Here is a 20,657-nt window from a genome sequence, read left to right on the forward strand (position 1 = left end):
TACAGGCATCTGCCACCACACCCAGCTAATTTTGTATTTTTAGTACAGATGGGGTTTCACCATGTTGGCCAGGCTGGTCTCAAACTCCTGACTTCAAGTGCTCTACCCATCTCAGCCTCCCAAAGTGCTGGGATTACAGGCGTGAGCCACCGTGGCTGGCCAGTTATTTGAATTTGTGACCCTAAACTTCCAGCTTAGGATTTGTTTTCCTCAGGCTGCTGATCAGCTCTCACTTTACTGCTGCTTTTCAGCTTCTCTAATTTTGCTGTTATTTTTTTCTCCATTTTTGGGGAATTTATACTTTTGTTATTGAAGAGATTTAAAATAATTTGTATTACCATTCCTCAAATCTCAGACCATCCTTTTGGGATAATTTTCCTCCACCCTGAACCACATCCTTTAGAAGTTTTTCAGGGTAATTATCTTGGTATTAAGATTTTTCAGTTTCTGTTAATCTGAAAATGTCTGCATTTTGCCCTCATTCTTAAAAGATATTGCTGAGTTCCCAGCTGTGGGTTGACATTAATTTCTCTCAACATTTCAAAAGTTATTATCCGACTGCCTTCTGACTCCCTTTGGGCTGTTAGGAAGTAGCTGTCATTCAATAGATGTTCCTTTATAAGCAATCTGTACATTCCTCTGGGTCCTTTGAAGGTTTTTTCTTTGTGTTTAGTGTTCACCAGTTTCAATATACTGTGCATGGCCATGGGCTGCTTTCGTTTCTCCTCTTTGGAATATATTGTGCTGTTTCTGGAGATAGCTTTTAATTTTAACCAGTGCTGTAAATTTGCACTATTTTCTCCTTAAATATTATCTCTTCTCCACTCTCCCTATTAGCTCCTTTAGAGTCTCTGATTTAAAACATTTTAGAACTTCCCATCTTGTCTTCCATATCTGTGAAATTTCCCATTTCTTGCCCCTGTGCTGCGTTCTGCCTGATATCTTCAGTTAGATCTTCCAGTTCACTAATTCTTTGTTCAGCTGTGCTAATTAGCTCTCCAACTCACTGACTAAGGCTTCCTCACTTTATAATTTTTCCTTTCCAAATGTATCTGTTTGTTTCTAATTTCCCTTGTTGGTTGGTCATTTCTGTTCTATTTGTTTTATATTACATTTCTGACAAGTTAATTATCTGAGATCTTGAGTGTCTGAATCTGTTCATTTTTTTTTTTCTGGCTTTCAATTATAGCGACTTGTTTTCTTGTTTATTTAATCTTTGTGTTGCGCTCGTTGCCTGATTTTGATTGTTGGGGCTCACACTAGGGACTGGGAAAGCTCCTGTGGAGAGAATCACTCCTGTCCTTTCCTATATCACAGGGCATTGCTGGCCTCCAGGGTCCCTCTCCATGTGGGGTGCTGGGTTCACCTTTTCACTCTGCTGCTAGCCAAGCTCACAGCAGCCCTCAGGAGCCCTGTCTCTCCCAGCTGCTCATGAGCTTGTTTCTTTGGCCTGACACCACCTCCTTGCTCCAGCCTCAGTGTGTTTGTTTACTTATTTTTAGAAGTGGGGGTAGAAAGTGGAGTCCTCCCTGCATCTTATGAAAGGGGCAGTGTCTCAGAGCTGTATCCATCCCGTTTCGCCATTCTGTGGATGGAGGGTGTCCCCTGAGAATGCCAAGGCAGGCGTCTAGATTGTGCCATCCACACACCCTCTTCTGCAGCTCCAGTGGAATATGGTGGGAGTGGAATTAGGTGTCAGTGCTCAGTTCCTCAGCCTACCATCTTTGCCAGGAACTCCCTGCCCATCGCTTCTCCGTGTTCTACCCTTTGTCTTCCTCCCACAGTGCCACAGACCCCTCAGCCCCAGTCCCCATGGCCTGTGTGTTGTTGCTGAGCACAGTGGGCCATTCCATGAATTATCCTCCTATGGCTTGGATACTGTGGACTGCCGACCACTTCTCCTCAGCACAGTGGGCTGGGCCAACCCCCACCCCGTAGGCCCAGCAGACCCCTGGAGCCCAGCATATCCACGTCCCACTAATAGGAGGGGCATGCAGTCTCAGTGCAGGTGTGGGGCCCCTCCTTCTGGCCCAGGTGCCCCCCGTCCACCTGTGGCAGCTCAGTGTGCGGGGGGCTACAGACCACGAATGGGTCCCTCAGGTGTGAACTTGCCCTCACTTGCTCACTGCCCCCCTGGCTCCCCATGCTGACCCAGTTGGGACAAGGCCTTCCTGAAACTGGCATGGGGTCAACTGCTTGGGTATCTCTGGGAGGCATGTTAGACGCAGGTCTGTTAAGTATTCACGTTGCCTTTTCATCAAAACAAACCCAGACTCATCCATTTCTTCCCATGTCCACGGGTGTCTCTGAGGCCCAAACCTCTCTTTCGGGACTGTCGCAGGGGCTTCTCCTCCTCATTTTCCTGTCTATACCCACTACTCACTGCTTCAAGATGGCGGCCACTGATGCAGTGCTGTTTCTGCACTCTGCGCCTTCCCGTGCTCCCCACCTCATTCAGGCGAGGGCAGCCACGTAGGTCCCGTCTGACCCAACCTCCGGCCAGGCGGCCCCTGTGGGATTCCTCACACAGCATTCCATTACTGGATGGCGTTCCCCATTGGTCTCCTTCAAATCTCAATGCCTCAGCACAACAGTGGCCATCCTGGTGGCGTGGGGGCCCCAGAGACTTCTGTGATGGCACCCACGTCAACACATGCCCTGGGGCCCCAGAGACTTCTGTGATGGCACCCACGTCAACACGTGCCCTGGGGCCCCAGAGACTTCTGTGATGGCACCCATGTCAACACATGCCCTGGGATCCTTGAGGCTGGGAGAGCACAATAGCCTCTCACCTGGGCAGTAAATGTTCTGGCCCCAAAGTGACACCTGTCCTACCCCAGGGCCTCCCAGCTCCATGCTCCAGGAAGGAGGGCAGGTGGATCCAGGTGTCTGCAGGGGTCTGCACCACAACCCATTCCCCAGCCTTTCAGTGATCCTACAGGACTTCACAGGCTCCACAGTAGCGCATGGTTCTGTGAGTCTGCTCTTGCAGTGTCTGCCCTTTGACTGGAGTGTTGTGTCCGTCTGTAGAGGCTTCAATGCACCGCCCCATTGTGCTGCTCTGGTGTCTTTGCGTTTAGAGCTCCTGGCGAGGTTAACTCGGTCAGCATCTTCTCCTGGTCATGCCAGCCCCAGCGGCCTGGCGGCTCTGACCTTGGAGTTTGCCATGTGCTCTGACTCAGGAGCATCGGGGCTGGTGTTCTGTGCGTTTTGTGGATTCTGATTGTGGGTTCATGTTCCTGGGGATCCTCTGAGTTCCAAGTACACAGTGTGATCTCTACACAGGATTTACAGCCATTCCTTCAGGGGCCTCCTGGCATTGTCAGTCCCAGGAACCTTAAGAAAACTTTAAGCCACGGGTTTTTCAGATCTCCACGTCACCTCAGAACTCACGCGCCCGTGAGCTTGGGCTTAGTTCATTGTTTTCAAGGATGGTGGGCGGGGATGGTGTGCAGGGTGATGAGAGCTGGGCCTGGCGTCTGGTTCTAGAAGCATCAGGGCTGGAGGGCCTTAGCCAGTTACGAGGAAGGGTCATCTACCAGGCCTCAGGGTGAGGGAAGTGAGCCCCCACTTTCCAGTCACTGGGAGAGGACTGAAGAAGCAGCCATCCCCCAAGCATCTCCATCCTCAAATCACACAGAGCTCCCGCCCAGGCGCTGAGAGGGCCCTGGGATTCCACCAGGTGAGTGGCAGTGGTGGGGAAGGCCAGGGACCCCTGCTGCAGAAAGGGCCATGGCAGATCACAGTGAGCCCCTGAGGACATCTTTGAGGTTGGGGCCTCTGAGCTCAGGTCTCAGGAGGTGTCTGCTGGTGGCCTGATGGGCTGTGAGGGCCTTGGTGGTCAATGGCCCCCCATGAACAGCAGCAATGCAAGCTGCTCCCACAGAGGAGGGGGCAGAGTGAGGGCTTCTGGGGCTTCGTCCGGATCTCGAGGTGCCCCTCGTCTGAGCTTCTGATTGTCCTGTGGGCAGGCGCCTGCCTGCTGGGTTTGTGGATGCATCTGACACGCCATTTGCTGTGTCTTCTGAAATCCTGTATGGGCCAGGGGTGGCCTCTGTTGTGGGGAGACCTGTGGGTCTCAAGCCTCCCTCCCACACACACACAGAGCACGTGCCTCATGGCCCTAACTGTGTCACCAGGCGCCTTCTGAACCTGTGTCCCCAATTAGCGCACACCACGGGTCCCTGCGCTGCACGGGGCCCAGAACAAGTGTGGGGACAGCCAGTGACATTTGTTAGGAACAGAGATAGTCTTTATTCAAATGCAAAGAGATGCATAACATGAAAACACTGAAGTTTCCGAAACTGCCCCATTTATTCACTTCTCAAGTGGCCCCCGCTTGGATGCCCCCTCGGGAGAGTGGGCTCAGCACAGCCTAGAGCACCAGGTCTGAGGTATCTGCAACCACGTGGGAGCCAGGCCCCTGGACAATGAAGGACAATCTCCTGGAGCAGCAATAACTTAGAAGGAGACATAATTTAGAGTAGCTGGAGCCTTGGGAATGACTTTATCCATGCAGAAGGAGGAGGCTGGGAGCAGACGGGACACGGGGGCCCCTAAGAAGCAAGGTTGGGAAAGGAGGAGGCTGTTTCCCAATGCCCCTGCCGGCCACCAGAGGGCCCTTCAGTGCAGAGATGGTCGGCGCGGCCTCACCGCGGTCAGGAGCAGCGCGAAACCCCCTGTGCCCTCGGCCGCCTGCAGCATGAGCCTGCACAGGAGCCCCCGACACCCCACGGCTCCGGGGGGCCCCAGGGGCTGCGGGGCTCTGGTCTTAGACGCAGTTATCAGGGACGCACTCAGCCTCTTCTTCGAGCTCGGGGCAGGGGCTCCCGTTGTTGGCGGGCTGGACCCGGACGTAGCGAGTCCTGCTCTTGGTCCCCAGCCTCCCACAGGGGCCTCCGCACAGTCCCCAGGACGACCACAGGGAGACCTCGCAGTCCAGCGGCGTTTCTGGAACTGGACCAAGCAAAGGAGAGACCGAGGTGAACGCTCGCGTGAAGAGGCGCTTCGTACAAACAGAAGCCACCTCCCACCAACGTGTGCATTCATCAGAGGCCACGCCCACACTTCGGGGGCACTTGCGTTTCTCGGCACAGTCGCAGAGTGAGCGGCAAGACGGATGGCACCATGGCAACCACGGACACAACCTAGGGACTGGAGTTGCGCGTTTCTACGTAAGAGCCGGAGCTGCCGCTCAAGTCCCTGTGGTGTTGGAACTCCCACATCGTGGCAGAGTAAGAGGCCCCGGGGAACCCCGTAGGAACCCCGGGAGAGGGCGGACACCCCTGCTGTAGAAAGCTGCTCTGCCCGAGCCTGGACCCAGCTGCTACATTTACCCGAATAACAGACAGGGGCACTTGATTAGCTGTCTTGTGGGACCTGGACCCCCACAGGACTCAGACCTTTTCAGTATCGTTCTCGTTTCCCTGTGTCCCATCTGGTTCCATAATTTTCATAAATTTAAAAATCATCATTTGGTGTTATGGTTAAGTCACTTGGTAATTTCCATGTTTCCAAAGCAAAGTGAAAACACCTCTTTTGCACCCCACAGGACAAGCCAGCCAGATGGACAGTGTTTCTCTGTGTGGCCCAGAGCGGGCAGCCCCTAAGGAGGCCAGGAGCCCCACCTCACTCTGCCGTGCACGCGAGGACAGTCAGCAAGGGCTCAGCTCTCCTCACAAATCTGCGAGCACTCTGCTGCCAGCTTTGTGGCTACTGAAGGATGAGAGAGAGTGGAGAAGGGGGCGATGTGCAGGTGCAGTGCCTGGAATGGTCTGGCAGCCGTGGCCAGGCCCACACCTGGAGCAGCCCTCTCCAGAGACGCTGGAACAGGGCTTGCAAAGACCTTGGGCGCCGAGGCTTCGCAGGGGCACTGGTGTAGAAGCCAGAGAGCCAGGGCCCCGGGCAGCCCACCTGGGGAGCACACAGAGCTGCTGGCAGATCCCAGCACCCCCCAGCTTCCTGACTGAAACCGGGATGGTGGGAGCGCCCCTGCCTTGGCTGCAATGAGTCAGTCAGCACTTGCAGTGCCTGTTCTGCAGCGAGGGCCCCACCACAAGCTTCTCCAATGCTGCAGAACCCTGTCAGGAGGAGGCCTGGGGACAGGCATCCAGCATGTGAGCAGGAAGCCAGAGCGGACCCAGGCTGGCTTGGTGTGGAGCTGGTGGAGCCTCCTGGGTGCCAGCCACCACATGCCAGTTCCAGCCTCTGCCCTTGGGAAGCCAAAAGTTACAGGAGAGACCCTTGTGGGCGGTGGTCTGTGCTCCGTCCCCACTCCCCGCTGTGGTCCCCCGGCTGGCACAGCTGGCTCTGTCCCTCTCCCACCCTTCTCTCCATGTCCTGCCTCCTGCTCAGAGCTCATAGCACAGTCTCTCCCCACCCTTCCCCTGCAATGCTGCTTCTGCTTGGCCACAGCTGACTTCATCCCTCTCCTGGCCCAGGGCACTGGCCACGTGCTCCCCTGCCCACTGTGGCCCAGTGCCCCCGAAGGTGGGCCAAACCGCAGGGGGTTTGCCCTCTCTGGACCCTCTGCCCACGAGGGGCTCTTCCCGCCAGTCCAGCTGCACAACACGGACAGTGCTGGCACGTCTGCCTGTTGGGTAAGTGGCTCGGGGACGTCTGCTTGGAATGGGGTATCCACTTGGACAAATGAGTGAGGAGCCCAAGCCTGCACTGGGCAGGGGCAGCACCGAGGCTGGCGCAGGGAGGCCCAGTTCATCCCAAATGAGGAGGGACCCAGGACTGGGCACAGCCTCTGTCTGGGGAGTGGTTCCCGCCAGCCATGCGGAGCTCACCACCTCCTGTCTGACCTGACCTGGCCCTTGCTTCCAGGGACAGCTGACAGTAAGCTTGTAATTACTGCTGCTCCTCAAGACATCTGTCCCTACCACACGGCTTGCGGGGCAGGTGTAGGGTGGCCCCGTACCTGCCTCAACTCCAGCCAGCAACATGGAGGATGGCCCATGGCCAGGTTGGTGGGCTCCAGTTCCTCCTCGGGAAAGTCTGAAGTCTGCTCTTGTTTGGGGCCTACGCTGACTCTCCCACACCCATATCAGGTGAGACCCAGAGACCCAGAGCCAACAGGCCCTGACCCACGACCCAGCAAGGTGCTCCAGGCCACAGGTGCTCCGTGGGGCCAGTGGCTGCCACCCAGCTGAGCAGGGAGGGAACTGCCACTCGGTCCCAGCGTTCCCAGCTTGCCCTGTCCAGCAGGTGCCTGGAGGAGCTAGGGGAACGCTCATCAGCACCTGCCCCACCCCACGCCAAGGCACCTGTGAGCAGAGCCCTGAGCTGTGTGGTGGCCGGGTCCCGAGACCCCCACAGGTGCCCTGCAGCATAGCTGTCACCCGGTGGCCACACAGGGCCAGGCCATCCTAGCAAGCTTCCTTGTCAGCTGTGACACACAGGTGACCCGTGGGTGCGTGTCACAGGACAGAGTCTCTCAGGTACTGTCTGGAGCCTCCTTTCATTCTTTCCTCTAGGCTGTGGCCCTGTAAGATGCTTTCAACTGCAAACAATGTGCAAGAGTCACATCTTCAGTGTTTGAATCAACAGAATCCTAAATCTAAGCACCGTCTTGCAGTACGCGCTATGAATCCCTACTTGGAATTTCTCAGAGCCTTAGATTCGGGTTTGGTGGTCACCCTGTGGCAGGGTTCGGGGCTGCTGTGTGTCCCGTGTGACCCGTATGTCCGTTACCTGAGGCACTGTCTACAATCTCATTGTCCCTGCTGGGCAGGACTGGGGCAGGAGGGACGAAGGCCCTGGGGCTCTGTCGCAGCCGCACCAGTGTCACCCTGGCGATGGGAGGCAGGGCCTTCAGCCGCGGGTAGTAGAAGGAGTTGGCCGGGTGGCTGGGAGAGGAGGACGTTATCTGGGGAGGAGGAAGAGGAGGTTGGCCTGGGGTCTGCTGAGAAGCCCACCTTCTGGTATGCATGCGTATGGCCTTACTAGGGCCACTGCCCAGCGTCCAGCGTGCCCTCTGCACCACTGTTGGGGACAGGGTCCCATGTGCTCCTCTCAGCCATCCCACGGAACACGGGCTGGACACCGAGGCCAGGAAGGGGCAGCCTCCTCAGGACGCGCGTCCCGCTGTCCTCCCTGCGGTGCTGCGACCCCGGGTTGGAGTATGGGAGGGCTGCACCCCCTTGCTCACCGCTGGCGCTAGAAGCAGAGCCTCTTCCACACAAAAGCGGCAAGCTGCTGTCCTGCGCCGGGAGGCGAGGGCGCAGCCAGGCCCCGGCCCCGTCCCCACCGCGGGGGCCACAACGACCCTTGCGCACGCGGGGTGCCCACTCACCTCGGTCACCGTGTCCTGCGGGATGGTGGCGAAGTTGGGGGAGGAGAAGGTGAAGCCGCTGTCCGTCCCGGCGTCGTAGGGGTACAGGTCCAGCGCCGCCTGTTCCCGCCAGCGGTCCCCGTCGCACAGGTCCAGGCTGTCCACGCCCACGAACCAGTCGGGGCTGGGCACGATGCGCACCACAAACGAGACCTGCGGCGACGGCGGCTCAGCGCGCCTGGTCCCGGCCCCCCGGCCCCCGCCCCCGGCCGGCCCCGCGCTCACCAGCGAGTGCCTGCGCTGCACCTCCAGCTCCGCCGACGTCTGCCCGGTGCCGCTGGGGACTGCGGGCGCCGAGAACACCGCGTGCACGCTCTGCAGCGCCTCCCCCGCCGCCTCGATCTCCTTCATCAGTGCCCAGGCCTCGCCGCGCTCCGCAAAGTCGCGCAGCCCGTTGCTGACGTACTGGTTCTTCCTCCACATGCTGTAGTCCGAGCTATGCGCGGCCCCTGCAGGACCACCCGGCCGCGCCGCGGACCACGGTCAGAGACTGCCGTCGGTCTTGGATTCCAGGGGGCGCCCCAGGAAATCCCTCCCCGCTGCCCCCAGGGAACCATGGCCCCCCCGTCACGTCGGACCGTGACACCCTGTGGCTGCCCCTGCCCCGACCCACCTGCAGCTCTCCCCGAGACCGTCCCCTGCCCCCACCGCATCCCCGGAACCGCACACTGTGGGCGCTCAGCAAACATTCTTGTATTAGAGTCTCCGGGACGTCAGCGCGCCCGACTGGGAAGCGCCGCCGTGCAGCTGTGGGGGGGGGGCTCCGGCGCCGCAGCCCTCCTGGTAGAGCAGGAGGCGAGGAGGGGGCTGCACTTACCCAGCAGCGAAGACCACTGCGCGGGGGGGCGGAACAGGGGGTACTGCTTGGGGAAGGCCGTCTGGCTCCACTTGCCCGTGAAGGTGACGCTGTATTTGGCCGGGGCTCTGGCGGAACAGACGGACTCTCCCTCACGAGGCTGCCCGGCGGCGCCGAGAGTGGCCAGGAGGAGAGCGCAGAGGGCCTTGCCCAGGGCGGCGGCCGGGCTGGGGTTTTCCATCACCTGGGAGCACAGAGGGGAGCAGCCGCGCGCTGGCACCGTCGTGGCAGCCTCGGGGTGGAAAGCCGAGAGGGCTGCGGCACTTTGCGCTCCGAGGACGGCCCCGAGCGCCCGCGCCCCCTCCCTGCTCCGCAAAGCTCTCCTGCGGCGCTTCCGAGACCCCCATCAGCGGAAGGGACGGCGCGGGGTTAGATCGCCCGTGCGCCTGCGAGCGACCAGGGTAACGGGCAGGTTTTCAGTCCGAGTCCCTGCAGTTTGCTGGGCCGGTCTGGGTGCGGCCTCCGGTATGCCTTCGCCGTCGCAGGGACCCGGGGCCTTGGCCGACTGGCTGCCCCCGGGACTAGACCCTTAAAGCTCGGTCGCAGCCAGTCCCGGGGGTCCCTCTGGAGGTGCCACAAGGTTCTGGGCCACGGGGAAAGTGCAGGAGGCCCAGGCCCTCTCTGGGTGTCCCGGGGGCACGCAGTACTCACCCGGCAGGAGCAGCGGGAGCGCAGCGGGCAGCGGTCGGGTCCCAGCCAGAGCCCGGAGCTCCTATTTAAGCCCGAGGCCGGCGCCCCGGGCCGGCCAATGAGGCTCCAGTTCCTCCTGTCCTCGATGCTGCACGGCCTGGCCTCCAGCGAGGGGCAGATGGGACGTGGGAGAAAGGAGGAGAAAGAAAGAGAAGGGGCTCCGGGGGCTGCGGGGGCGGCAGGGGCTGTCGCTTTCCCAACTCGCCCTGCCCAGCGACCTTCCCCGGGCCGGATCACCCTCCTCCCCTGGCGGCGCTGCCGCACCCCTTTCTTTGTCTGTCTGTCCTGTCCCTCCCCTCCCCGTCCCCTCCCTTCCCTCCCCTCCCTCCCCTCCCCTCCTCCCCTCCCCCCTTTCCTCCTCCCTCTCCTCTCCCTTCCCGTTTCTCTCCCGTTCCATCAAGCGCCTTCCTGGTGCCTCCCTAGGTGCCACTGAGGGGAGTTCTGTGCCCCAAGCCTTTCGGGAAAGCTCAGGGCGTGGGGGCGGAGGGGCTCTTGTTTTCGCCTTCTCCAAATTAAAGCCAGCGTGCTACACCTTCCGGCTCAGAGTGGGACCTGGAGAGCCCTGTGCGTGGCCTGACTTCAGTCTACATGCTGGAGGTGGCTGGGGAAGCTCCTGGCTCCCGGCGCAGGCATCCCTGGCCTTTGGGGCCCTGGCTTTAAGTCTCTTTCCTGGCATGGCCTAAAGCTGCACAGAACAGCCTAGCGGTCTACACTGTGGCCAGAGGGCGTTTGCAAGCCATCCCTCCTGGAGGGAGGTCAGAGTGGGCTGAGGGTCTGGGGTGGAGCGCGCAGGGAGTCAGGAAGAAGCCACAGAACGGGGGCCCCCCTCCCCAGGACCCCGCACAGGGCTGGGGCTGCAGGCCGGCGGTGTGTGCAGTGCAGAGCCCTCCCAGGGGCTCTAGGCTTCCCTGCCTTTGGGATGAAGCTAACAGATGCTGAAGTTGATCCTGCTCCATGTCAGGAAAATATTTATAGGTCCCCGGTCATGGGATCTGGAAACCAGAGCAGAGGAAGGAGCTCGGGGATTGTCTTGCTCAATCCTTCCCGGCTTCTGCTCATCGGAATCACCCAGAGGGCTTTTAAGCTTAGACAAAACACTCTGATGTTTGGAACCCTGTTAATGTTTCACATATTCAAAAAGAGAGAAAAAATAAATAGAAGCAACTAGGACAGAATGCAAACAGAAACAAATGATCTAACCTGTATTTTAAGTGAAAACCACAGATCAGCAACTCAATGCAGTATTTAGACTCCAGGCCCCCAGGCCAAAGACAAATTCCACCTCCGTGCTTCTCAAATGTTTTTATCTGAGGACTCCTTCACACTGTTAAAAGTCACTGAGGGCCAGGCACAGTGGCTCATGCCTGTAATCCCAGCACTTTGGGAGGCCGAGGTGGGAGGATCACTTGAGCCCAGAGTTTGATACCAGCCTTGGCAACATAGGGAGACCTCATCTCTACAAAAAATACAAATATTAGCTGGGTGTGGTGGAGTGCGCCTGTGGTCCCAGCTACTCAGGAGACTGTGTTTGTGGTCCCAGCTACTCAGGAGACTGAGGTGGGAGGATCACCTGAGCCAGGGGAGGTCAAGTCTGCAGTAAACTGTGTGTGCTACTGCCCTCCAGCCTGGGCGACAGAGTGAGACTTATGCCTGTAATCCCAGCACTTTGGGAGGCCAAGGCGGGCGGATCACTTGAGGTCAGGAGCTCGAGACCAGCCTGGCCAACATGGTGAAGCCCCATCTGTACTAAAAATACAAAAACTAGCTGGACGTGATGGTGCACGCCAGTAATTCCGGCCACTCAGAAGGCTGAGGCAGGAGAATTTCTTGAACCCAGGGGGCAGGGGTTGTAGTGAGCCAAGATCACACCACTGCAGTCCAGCCTGGGCAACAGAGCGAGACTCCATCTCAAAAAAAAAAAACAAAAACAAAAAACTCATTGAGGACACTGAAGAACTTTTTTGTTTGTGTAGGTTATACCTATGGATACTTATCATTTTCTAAATCATAACAGAAATGTTCAGAATACTTGTCAATTCACTTAAAAATAAGAAAATATTGCTATTACACATTAACATAAATAGCATCATGTTTTATGAAAAGCAATCATACTTTTAAAAATGAAAAACCTGACTGAGAAAAGTTGCATGGTTCTACGTCTGTGCAAATCTTTGCATTGTCTGGCTTAGTGGAAGCTGGATTCCCATATCCGCTCCAGCACTTCATTTGCTGAGACGTGCTGTTAGTTGAAGTCTATGAAGAAAAGCCAGCCTTGGCTGCGTATATTACCAGCCTTGTCAGGTGCCTGCTCTGGCCTGCAGCCCTCGAAAGCCGCTGTGTGCCCATCAGAGCATGGGAGCAAAAGGTGCCCTCATGCAATGGGCTTCGATCTCATCATCTGCCTGGAAGGATCTCAGGCCCTCCACGGGTTCCCACAGCAGGACTGGTAGCCGCTGCTCAGAGGCTGGACTCGAATCCACAGGCCTTTTTCCCAGAGCAGCATGGGGTGGCTGTACTGCAGCTACTCTGCATCCGCGGACTAATCCCTTGCTTTCTGGGCAGCTTCCTCGGCTGAAAGGAGCTCAGGCTCCATGGCGAAGCCACTGGCTCTGGATCTGAGGAGAGGAAGGAGGCGCCGGGCCTGGGACATGTTCTTGTGTAGGAAGCCAGGGTGTCGCTCCAGAGACTGGCTGAGGCACAGTCCCTGTCTCAGTCCAGCTCTGGCTGTAGCAGCGGCTTCCAGGCTCACCCAGTCTCACAGGAGGCCAAGGAGGCTGTGGAACAGCCCAGGGGCAGCAGGAGCTGTTCTCCCAGCCCGGCCCTCATGCCGTCTCAGTGAGCTCTGCGACCTGGGGCCCCCACTTGGTGGTGGGCCCAGGCTGGGGGGTCTCCAGCTAGGATGTAGGGCGGTAGTGGGCCCAGGCTGTGTGGGGGGAGCCTCCAGCTAAGATGTAGGGTGGTGGTGGGCCGTGGCCTGTGTGGGGGCTCTCCAGCTAGGATGTGGGTGGTGGTGGGCCCAGGCCTCGGGGGCTTCAGCTAAGATGTGGGGTGGTGGTAGGCCCAGGCCTGGGGGTCTCCAGCTAGGATGTGGGTGGTGGTGGGCCCAGTCCTGGGGGTCTCCAGCTAGGATGTGGGTGGTGGTGGGCCAAGGCCTCGGGGGCTTCAGCTAGGATGTGGGTGGTGGTGGGCCCAGGCCTCGGGGGCTTCAGCTAGGATGTGGGTGGTGGGCCCAGGCCTGGGGGGTGCTCCAGCTAGGATGTAGGGCAGTGGTGGGCCTAGGCCTGGGGGTCTCCAGCTAGGATGTGGGGTGGTGGTGGACCGAGGCCTTGGAGGTGCTCCAGGCAGGGCCACAGCTGATTTGTCTGGGAAGGGAGGGGGCTTGTTTGGAGGGCTGGAGTAGACAGCAGCCAGGAGGAACTTCCTTTGGTAGTGGGAGGCCCCTCCAAAAGCACGCCTGCAAAGGCCCTGGGGCACCATGGCACATGGGAGCGTTCTTTGCTGTGCTCAGACGGGGACATGGGAGAGAACTGGGGCCAGGTGGGCTTAATTTTCCGGATCCTGTGGCCCCTTGGGTTGGATCGGGCTAGGGTCTCAGGTGGAGCTGTTTCTGCACTGAGGCAGGGACTGCAGGCCAGTGACGGAGTGAGCTTGTGTGACTCCATGCTCTCAGAGTCTTGCTGGAAACCCCTCTGGCTCTCAGACCCTCTTCTGTGAACCGGAAGTCTCTATCCTGCCTTCTGCTGAAGGTCACAGGATAAGTATCCATAGGTGTAACTCACACACCAGCACTTTGCAAGGTGTCCCCCCACCCACACAGAAGAGTTCCTCTGTGCCCGCAGGCAGGAGCAGCCCCCCACATACACACACAGTACATTCATTCATTCATTCACTCACACAGTACTTTCATTCATTCACTCAAACAGTACATTCATTCATTCACTCACACAGTACATTCATTAATTCATCCACTCACACAGTACATTCATGCAATCATCCATTCATGCCGTACATTCATTCATTCACATAGTACATTGATTCAATCATCCATTCACACAGTACATTCATGCAATCATTCACTCACACAGTACATTCATTCATTCACACAGTACATTCATTCACACAGTACATTCATTCATTCACACAGTTCATTCATTAACCACATCGTGAGTATTCCTTGCATCTCAGAGATGGGGACAAAGGAGTGACCCCATTAGGCCCAGGGTTGCAGGGGGCTGGGGTGGAGTGGATACATTTTGTAGACTGGATTCTCTTATTCAGTAAAGTGTTTAGTGAATGGGTTGACAGCAATGCCAGGGTCCTCTGAGGACAGGGCCTTCTTGGAGGTCACTTGAGCCACTTGCCCCAAGGTGGTTTTCAGGGGAGTGTGGCTCAAGGCTGTGGCTGGAGCCAGTGGCTGCTGTCTGTCTGCAGCTGGGCAGAGCAGCCCCTGTGTCTGCATCCAGCTCCACCTGGCTGCCCTGCCATGGCCCCAGCAGGCACCCCCTTGTCCTTGACGCCCCCTTAGTGCCTGCTGCGGTTGGGTAAGTGTAGACTGCAGTGTGAGTAATAGGCGGCCCACACTCCCAGGGTGTTGGCAATGTTTAAAAGTTGTCTGTTAACCAAAATGTGTTGCTAAGGTTGGACTTTTGGACAACCACAGGTGCTGTGAAGCTCCTTTCCCAGTCAGGCATGGGGGGTGGAGTCTGTGCTGCTTAAATTGGATCTGAGCAGGCGGGTGTGGGGTTTCCATGGGTTTGTTTGTGAGCTACGTGGAGCAGACAGCATACAGGAATGCCTGGCGAGCCTCCCCTAACTGCCACCCTGCTCTGTTTCACCTCAGGCTGTGGCCCTGCCCCGGGCCCCAGAACCCAAGTTCCCTCTAGGGGTGCTGGAGTCCCAGCTGAGAAGGGAGAGGCCTTCTTTACCTTTCTGCATGGGTTCTGGCATGGGGGCCCTCAGGGTCTGGCATATCAACGGCTTTTTCAGGGCTTGCCACAGCCCCTCCCTGGGGTGTGGCACAGGCACCCAAGCCTGGCCTAGCAGCATGGCGCTCCCAGCCACATCTGCTGACACCACACCAGCTGACTCAGACGCAGAGTACCCACCCACCGGAGGGGCCGTCTCCTCCAGAGCACCCAGACTCCAGGATCAGTTTCTGGCTCCCCCAAGGGACCCTGCTGCGCATTTGAAAACCCACCTGAAAAGTCTGTGTTTGCTGGCCCAAACAGGCACATCACACTTGCTTGTCCACTCACGGACATGTACCAAGGACCTCGCTCCGGCCAGGCACCATGGGCTCTGCACACACCGAGGGCCTCCCTCCAGCCAGGCACCATGGGCTCTGCACACACCGAGGGCCTCCCTCCAGCCAGGCACCATGGGCTCTGCACACACCGAGGGCCTCCCTCCAGCCAGGCACCATGGCCTCTGCACACACCGAGGGCTTCGCTACAGCCGGGCACCATGGGCCCTGCACACACCGAGGGCCTCCCTCCGGCCAGGCACCATGGGCTCTGCACACACCGAGGGCCTCCCTCCGGCCAGGCACCATGGGCTCTGCACACACCGAGGGCCTCCCTCCGGCCAGGCACCATGGGCTCTGCACACACTGAGGGCTTCGCTACAGCCAGGCACCATGGGCTCTGCACATACCTGCTTTCTAAAGGCTGCTTTAGCCTTTGAGACTTCAGACTCGCAGGGATGGGGCCACATGGTCCAGTGGTTCTGGCCCCCTCCTCCTCCCTCACCTTCAGACTCTCAGGGATGGGGCCACATGGTCCAGTGGTTCTCCTGGCCCCCTCCCCCTCCCTCACCTTCAGACTCTCAGGGATGGGGCCACATGGTCCAGCGGCTGTCCCCGCCCCACTCTTCTCTCTCCCTCCTCTTCAGCACCTGCTGACTTCCTCCCTAGCCAAGACACCCCTGGCTGCTCACACCTCAGGGCTTTTGCACGTGCAGCTCTCCCTACCTAAAGGATTCTTCCTGTGCTGCCTTCTTCATGCCATACAGGCCTCAGGGAGAACAGCTGCAGAGGAGTGCCTGGTCATACCCTGTCACGCCACGGTTTTATTTTCAATCAGAGCTCCTACAGAGAACTAAGCCTACCATAACCAGTGTGAGCAGACAGGGATTTACTATGGGGCCTAAGTGGCTTATAGAATTGTGAGGAGCATTGAAAAGAGACTGTGGACTGAGTGTCCAAGGGTGACTTCCCACACTGCACAGTAGGACGGGGCTGCGGAGTAGCAGCTGGTCCCCCCTGCGCAGGAACCCGCCACCCCAGCAGCAGATGGCCACGCGCTCCTGTGTCCCCCTTGCCCACATGCCTCCATTCCGAATTCAGGTTTCTCTGAGCACTTTGGATTGATTGGCAGAGCCTGAATCAGGTCAGGGAATCCAGGGTCTTGGATTCAGCTTTGCAGCCTCTGCAGTCCAGGAGGACACCCAGAAGGAGGATGCGAATGGTGCCAGTGAGCTGAGCCGCAGCCCACACAGTGCTCATCCCCCTGCTCTTCTCTGATTTAGCTGACGCTGAGTGGGGACCTTGCCCGGCTGCTTTCACCTCTGGAAGCATGACTGCAGCCACCACGCCAGGCTCACGGGAGGGCCAGCAAACACAGCACTCACTCTTATCAGGTTTCACAGTGGCTCTTCCAGTCCCAGCTTGCAAAGGAGGCCAGGTCACTGCTGGCGAGCCACAGATCTGAGAGGAGAATCTGCTGCTATGATCTGGTTCTAAACAGTTTTTTCTCCTCTGTGCAACAGTCCACCTCCCTCGAATATGAGCCCATCCCTTTTCAGTGGCACTTGCCATAGTACCTTTTTCTATCCACATTAAGATGTCAAGACTGCAGCAAAAAGGGCAGCCTTATAAGGACCTCTGAGAATTCTCGTCTTCCTCCAAGCAGTGAGAAAACTGGCAAAAAATGTCAGAATACATTTTAAGTACTCTGGAAATTAACCAAAGGCATGCAGCAATCTATGTAGGGTTATTTTATTTTTTCGATAAAATAGGCTGAATCTTGGTAAGAACAGTATGCATTCCCACCCACCCCCTTCAGCTCTGTAGTAGCCTTAAAAATTAACAACCCACATTTGTGATAAAAACTAACAGCCTGGCAGCCAGCAGCTGCCAGGATGGAGCTGGAGCTCTTTCAAAGCCTCATTTCCAGAAAGTCATTATTATTTGACTTATCTGGTGGTTCCCTAGAAGACACCACTTGCAAAGCTGTCTGTTTCTGACTTGATTCAGAGCTTACCCAGCATGAAAAGACTTTTCTCCTGGGGCTATTGTTGAAAATAATTATAGGCAACTGATAAATTTTGCAGTTGCCGAAGGTGGTGGCTAACCGTTGGGCAGGAAATAGACAAACTAAAAAAAAAAAAAAAAAAAAAAAGGAAAATCTGGGAAGTGAGATGTCATGGGGAGGTTTGAAAAAATCCAACATATTTCTGGGAATCTAGAAGGCCACACATATTCCCAGGTCTGAGCTCCAGAAATACCTCAGAAGGCACTGAGCTCATACTTCTGACTGACCTTCAGGCTCTATGCAAGCAGGAAGTGACGGCTACTGCAGAGTTGTTAACTGCCTGACTGAGTGTTGAAAGCATTCTCTAATGCATAGAACCTCAAAACAAAAACTGGGAGATGACTGGTTCTGGGCCTTGAAGGAAATCTCTGTCTGGCCATGAACTGACCACTAAGCTAACTAAGGAGAGACTTAGTGGCCACACATGGTAGATAATACAGATTTTGCATAATTAATTCAGAAAAGTTAATAATAAACTACAACAAACTCTGGGGGATGGAAGGGTATCTGGTTTCTGGAGTTGCCACATTATACTATTTAAAATGTTCATTTTTCAACAAAAAATTGTGAGATGTGAGAAAGCACAAGAATGTATGACCTACACATGGGGAAGAAAGCAATCAATAGAGACCGCCATTGAGGAAGACAAGATGCTGGAGGTACCAGACAAATACTTTAAATTTATGGTCTTAAATATCTTCCGAGAACAAAGGAAAACTTCTCTAAATAATTTAAAGTATAAGAGTGATGTTTCACCACATAGAGAATATCAGTAAAGGATAGAAATTATAGAGAACCAAGTAGAAATTCTGGAGTTGAAAAGTACAATAACTGAATTTAAACTCTCACTAGAGGATTTCAACAGAAGATTTGAGCAGGTAGTGTAAAGTGTAAGTAAAAAAGGAAATAGGTAAATTGAAAATATCCAGCCTGAGGAAAAAAGAATGAAGAGAACTGACCAGCGACTCAGAGACCTGTGTGACATCATCAAACATACAAACAAATGCAAATGCATAGCTGAAGACCCAGAAAGGAAGGAGGGAGATAAAGGGGCAGAAAATTATTTGAAGAAATAATGGCTGAGACTTCCCAAAGATAAAGAAAAATGTTAATCTACACATCCAATAAGCTCAACCAGTTCCAAGTAGGGAACACGCAAAGAGATAGCCACACTGAGACACATCATTATCAAACCTTCAAAGCCAAGGACAAAGAGAGAATCTTGAAGGCAGTAAGAGAGAAGCAACTCATCTCATACAGGAGATCCTTAGTTAGGTTAACACCTGACTTTTTACCAGAAAACATGGAGGCCAATAGGCAGTTGGGTGACATATTAAACACGTTGGAAAAAAATACTGTCAACCAAGAAGTTTATATCTGAAAAAATAAAGGTGAAATGAAGACATTCTCAGGTAAATCAAAACCAGAGTTTATCACTAGGAAATCTGTCCTACAAGAAATACTAATGAGAGTACCTTAGACTGAAATGAAAGAACACAAGACAGTAACTCAAAACCACATGAAGAAACAAAGAGCACTGGTAAAGGCAGTGACATGAGGACCTAGAAAAGACATTCTAGGAAGATTCTGGGAAGATGGTGGAGCAATAAGCACCAGAAATATGTTTCCCTACCCAGACAACAATTGCATTGACAGAATCTGTCTGATGTAACAGTTTTGGAGCTCTGGAGTCTATTGAAGGATTGCAGCTTCCAGGAGTAGGTTTGGAGGCAAAATGCAGTTAATTTTGGCACAACAGCAGTCACCCATCCTCCCCACCAGTCCCAGTGCAGACAGTTGTGCACATGTTCCTGTAGCAGTTTACAGACAGCTTTCAGGAGCAAGGCTGGCAAGAAAAAAGATGTTGTCCTTCAGATATTTGGGATTGGTGTTCTAATTGCTGATTGCTGTTCTGATCACAGGAGCACAAAGAAGCAGGTGCCCATTGTTTCACCTCCCCCATTGTTGCAGCTCTCCTGCACTGGATGAAGTGACTTCATTTTCTCCTTTTCCCTTTTCAGAAGCCAGACATTAAAGACTAGGACATTCAAAAGCAGCTGCATGTATGGGGAAAGTTAGAAAGTGATATGGCACACCCAGGCTCAGAAAAGACCTGAGAAGACCTTATGTTTGTACCTAACGCTAACCTTTGGCACAGAGAAAGCCTACAACAACAACAAAATGTAACGAAAAGCAACAAACCCCAGGGAAGGGGGAAACATGATTTTCAGAATTGTGATATTAGATTCAAATGTCCAGTTTTCAAGGAAAAGAATCACAAGGCATACAAAGAAACAGGAAGTATGGCCCATTTAAAGAAAAAAAGTCAATAGAAACTGTTCCTAAAAAGACCTGATTGATTATATATCTACTAGACAAAGACTTTAAAACAACTGTCTTAAAGATGCTCAAAGGACTAAAGGAAGTGTCAAGAAAGTCAACAAAAAAATGAATGACCAAAATTGAAATATTCATAAAAAGATATAAAACCTAAAAAGGAACCAAAAAGAAATTCTGAAGGTGAAAAGTACAATCATGGAAATGCAAATTCACTAGAGGGATTAAAAAGCAGATTTGAGCAGGCAGAAGAAAGAATCAGTGAACTTGAAGACAGGACAATGGAAATTATTGTCTGAGGAACAGAAAGAAAAAATATTGAAGAAAAATGAATAAAGCCTAAGAAACCTGTGGGACACCATAAAACAAGGCAACATATGCATTGTGGGAGAAGAGAGACTGAAAGGGTCAGGAGAACATTTGAAGAAATAATAGTTTAAAATTTCCCAAATCTGATGAAAGATATGTATATAAACATCTAAGCTCAATGAACTCCAGGTAAGATGAACTCAAAGAACCCACACCAAGATACATCAAACTTTTGGAAGACAGATAAAAAGACAGAATCTTGAAAGCAGCAAGAGGAATTACTCATCACATACAAGGAATTTTCACAAGATTATCAGCAGATATCAAAAACTTTGGAGGCCAGAAAGCAGTGGGCTGATATATTCTGAGTGTTCAAGAAGAAAAAAAAACAACTAAGGACTCTATATCTAGCAAAACTGTCCTTCAAAAGTGAGAAAGGGCTGGGTGTGGTGGCTCACTCCTGTAATCCCAGCTGAGGTCAGGAGTTCAAGACCAGCCTGGCTAACATGGTGAAACCCCATCTCCACTAAAAATACAAAAATTAGCCGGGTGTGGTGATGCATGCCTGTAATCCCAGTTACTCGGGAGGCTGAGGCAGGAGAATCGCTTAGAACCTGGGAGGTGGAGGTTGCAGTCAGCAGAGATCGCACCACTGCACTCCAGCCTGGGCAACAAGAGTGAAACTCCATCAAAAAAAAAAAAAAAGAGAGAGAGAGAGAAAATAAAACTTTAAACAATGAAAGCAATGAGGGAGTTCACTACCTCTAGGCCTGCCCTGCAAGAAATGCTTAAGGAAGTCCTATAGGGTGAAATGAAA

The 20,657-nt window shown here is 54.6% G+C and overlaps 1 protein-coding gene across 1 annotated transcript; it reads right to left on the minus strand.

Annotated features, from left to right (window-relative positions):
* Positions 1 to 4,230: 4,230 nt before the first annotated feature.
* On the minus strand, positions 4,231 to 10,131 carry SPON2 (spondin 2). The gene is given in 6 exon segments (NM_001131171.1): positions 4,231 to 4,956; positions 7,699 to 7,873; positions 8,300 to 8,491; positions 8,564 to 8,787; positions 9,156 to 9,378; positions 9,846 to 10,131. Coding segments are annotated over 5 exon segments (996 nt in total). The 5' UTR covers positions 9,376 to 9,378; positions 9,846 to 10,131; the 3' UTR covers positions 4,231 to 4,771.
* Between the last annotated feature and the right edge of the window lie 10,526 nt (positions 10,132 to 20,657).

Source organism: Pongo abelii, chromosome 3 (genome assembly GCF_028885655.2).
Source record: "Pongo abelii isolate AG06213 chromosome 3, NHGRI_mPonAbe1-v2.0_pri, whole genome shotgun sequence".
Lineage (NCBI taxonomy): Eukaryota > Metazoa > Chordata > Mammalia > Primates > Hominidae > Pongo > Pongo abelii.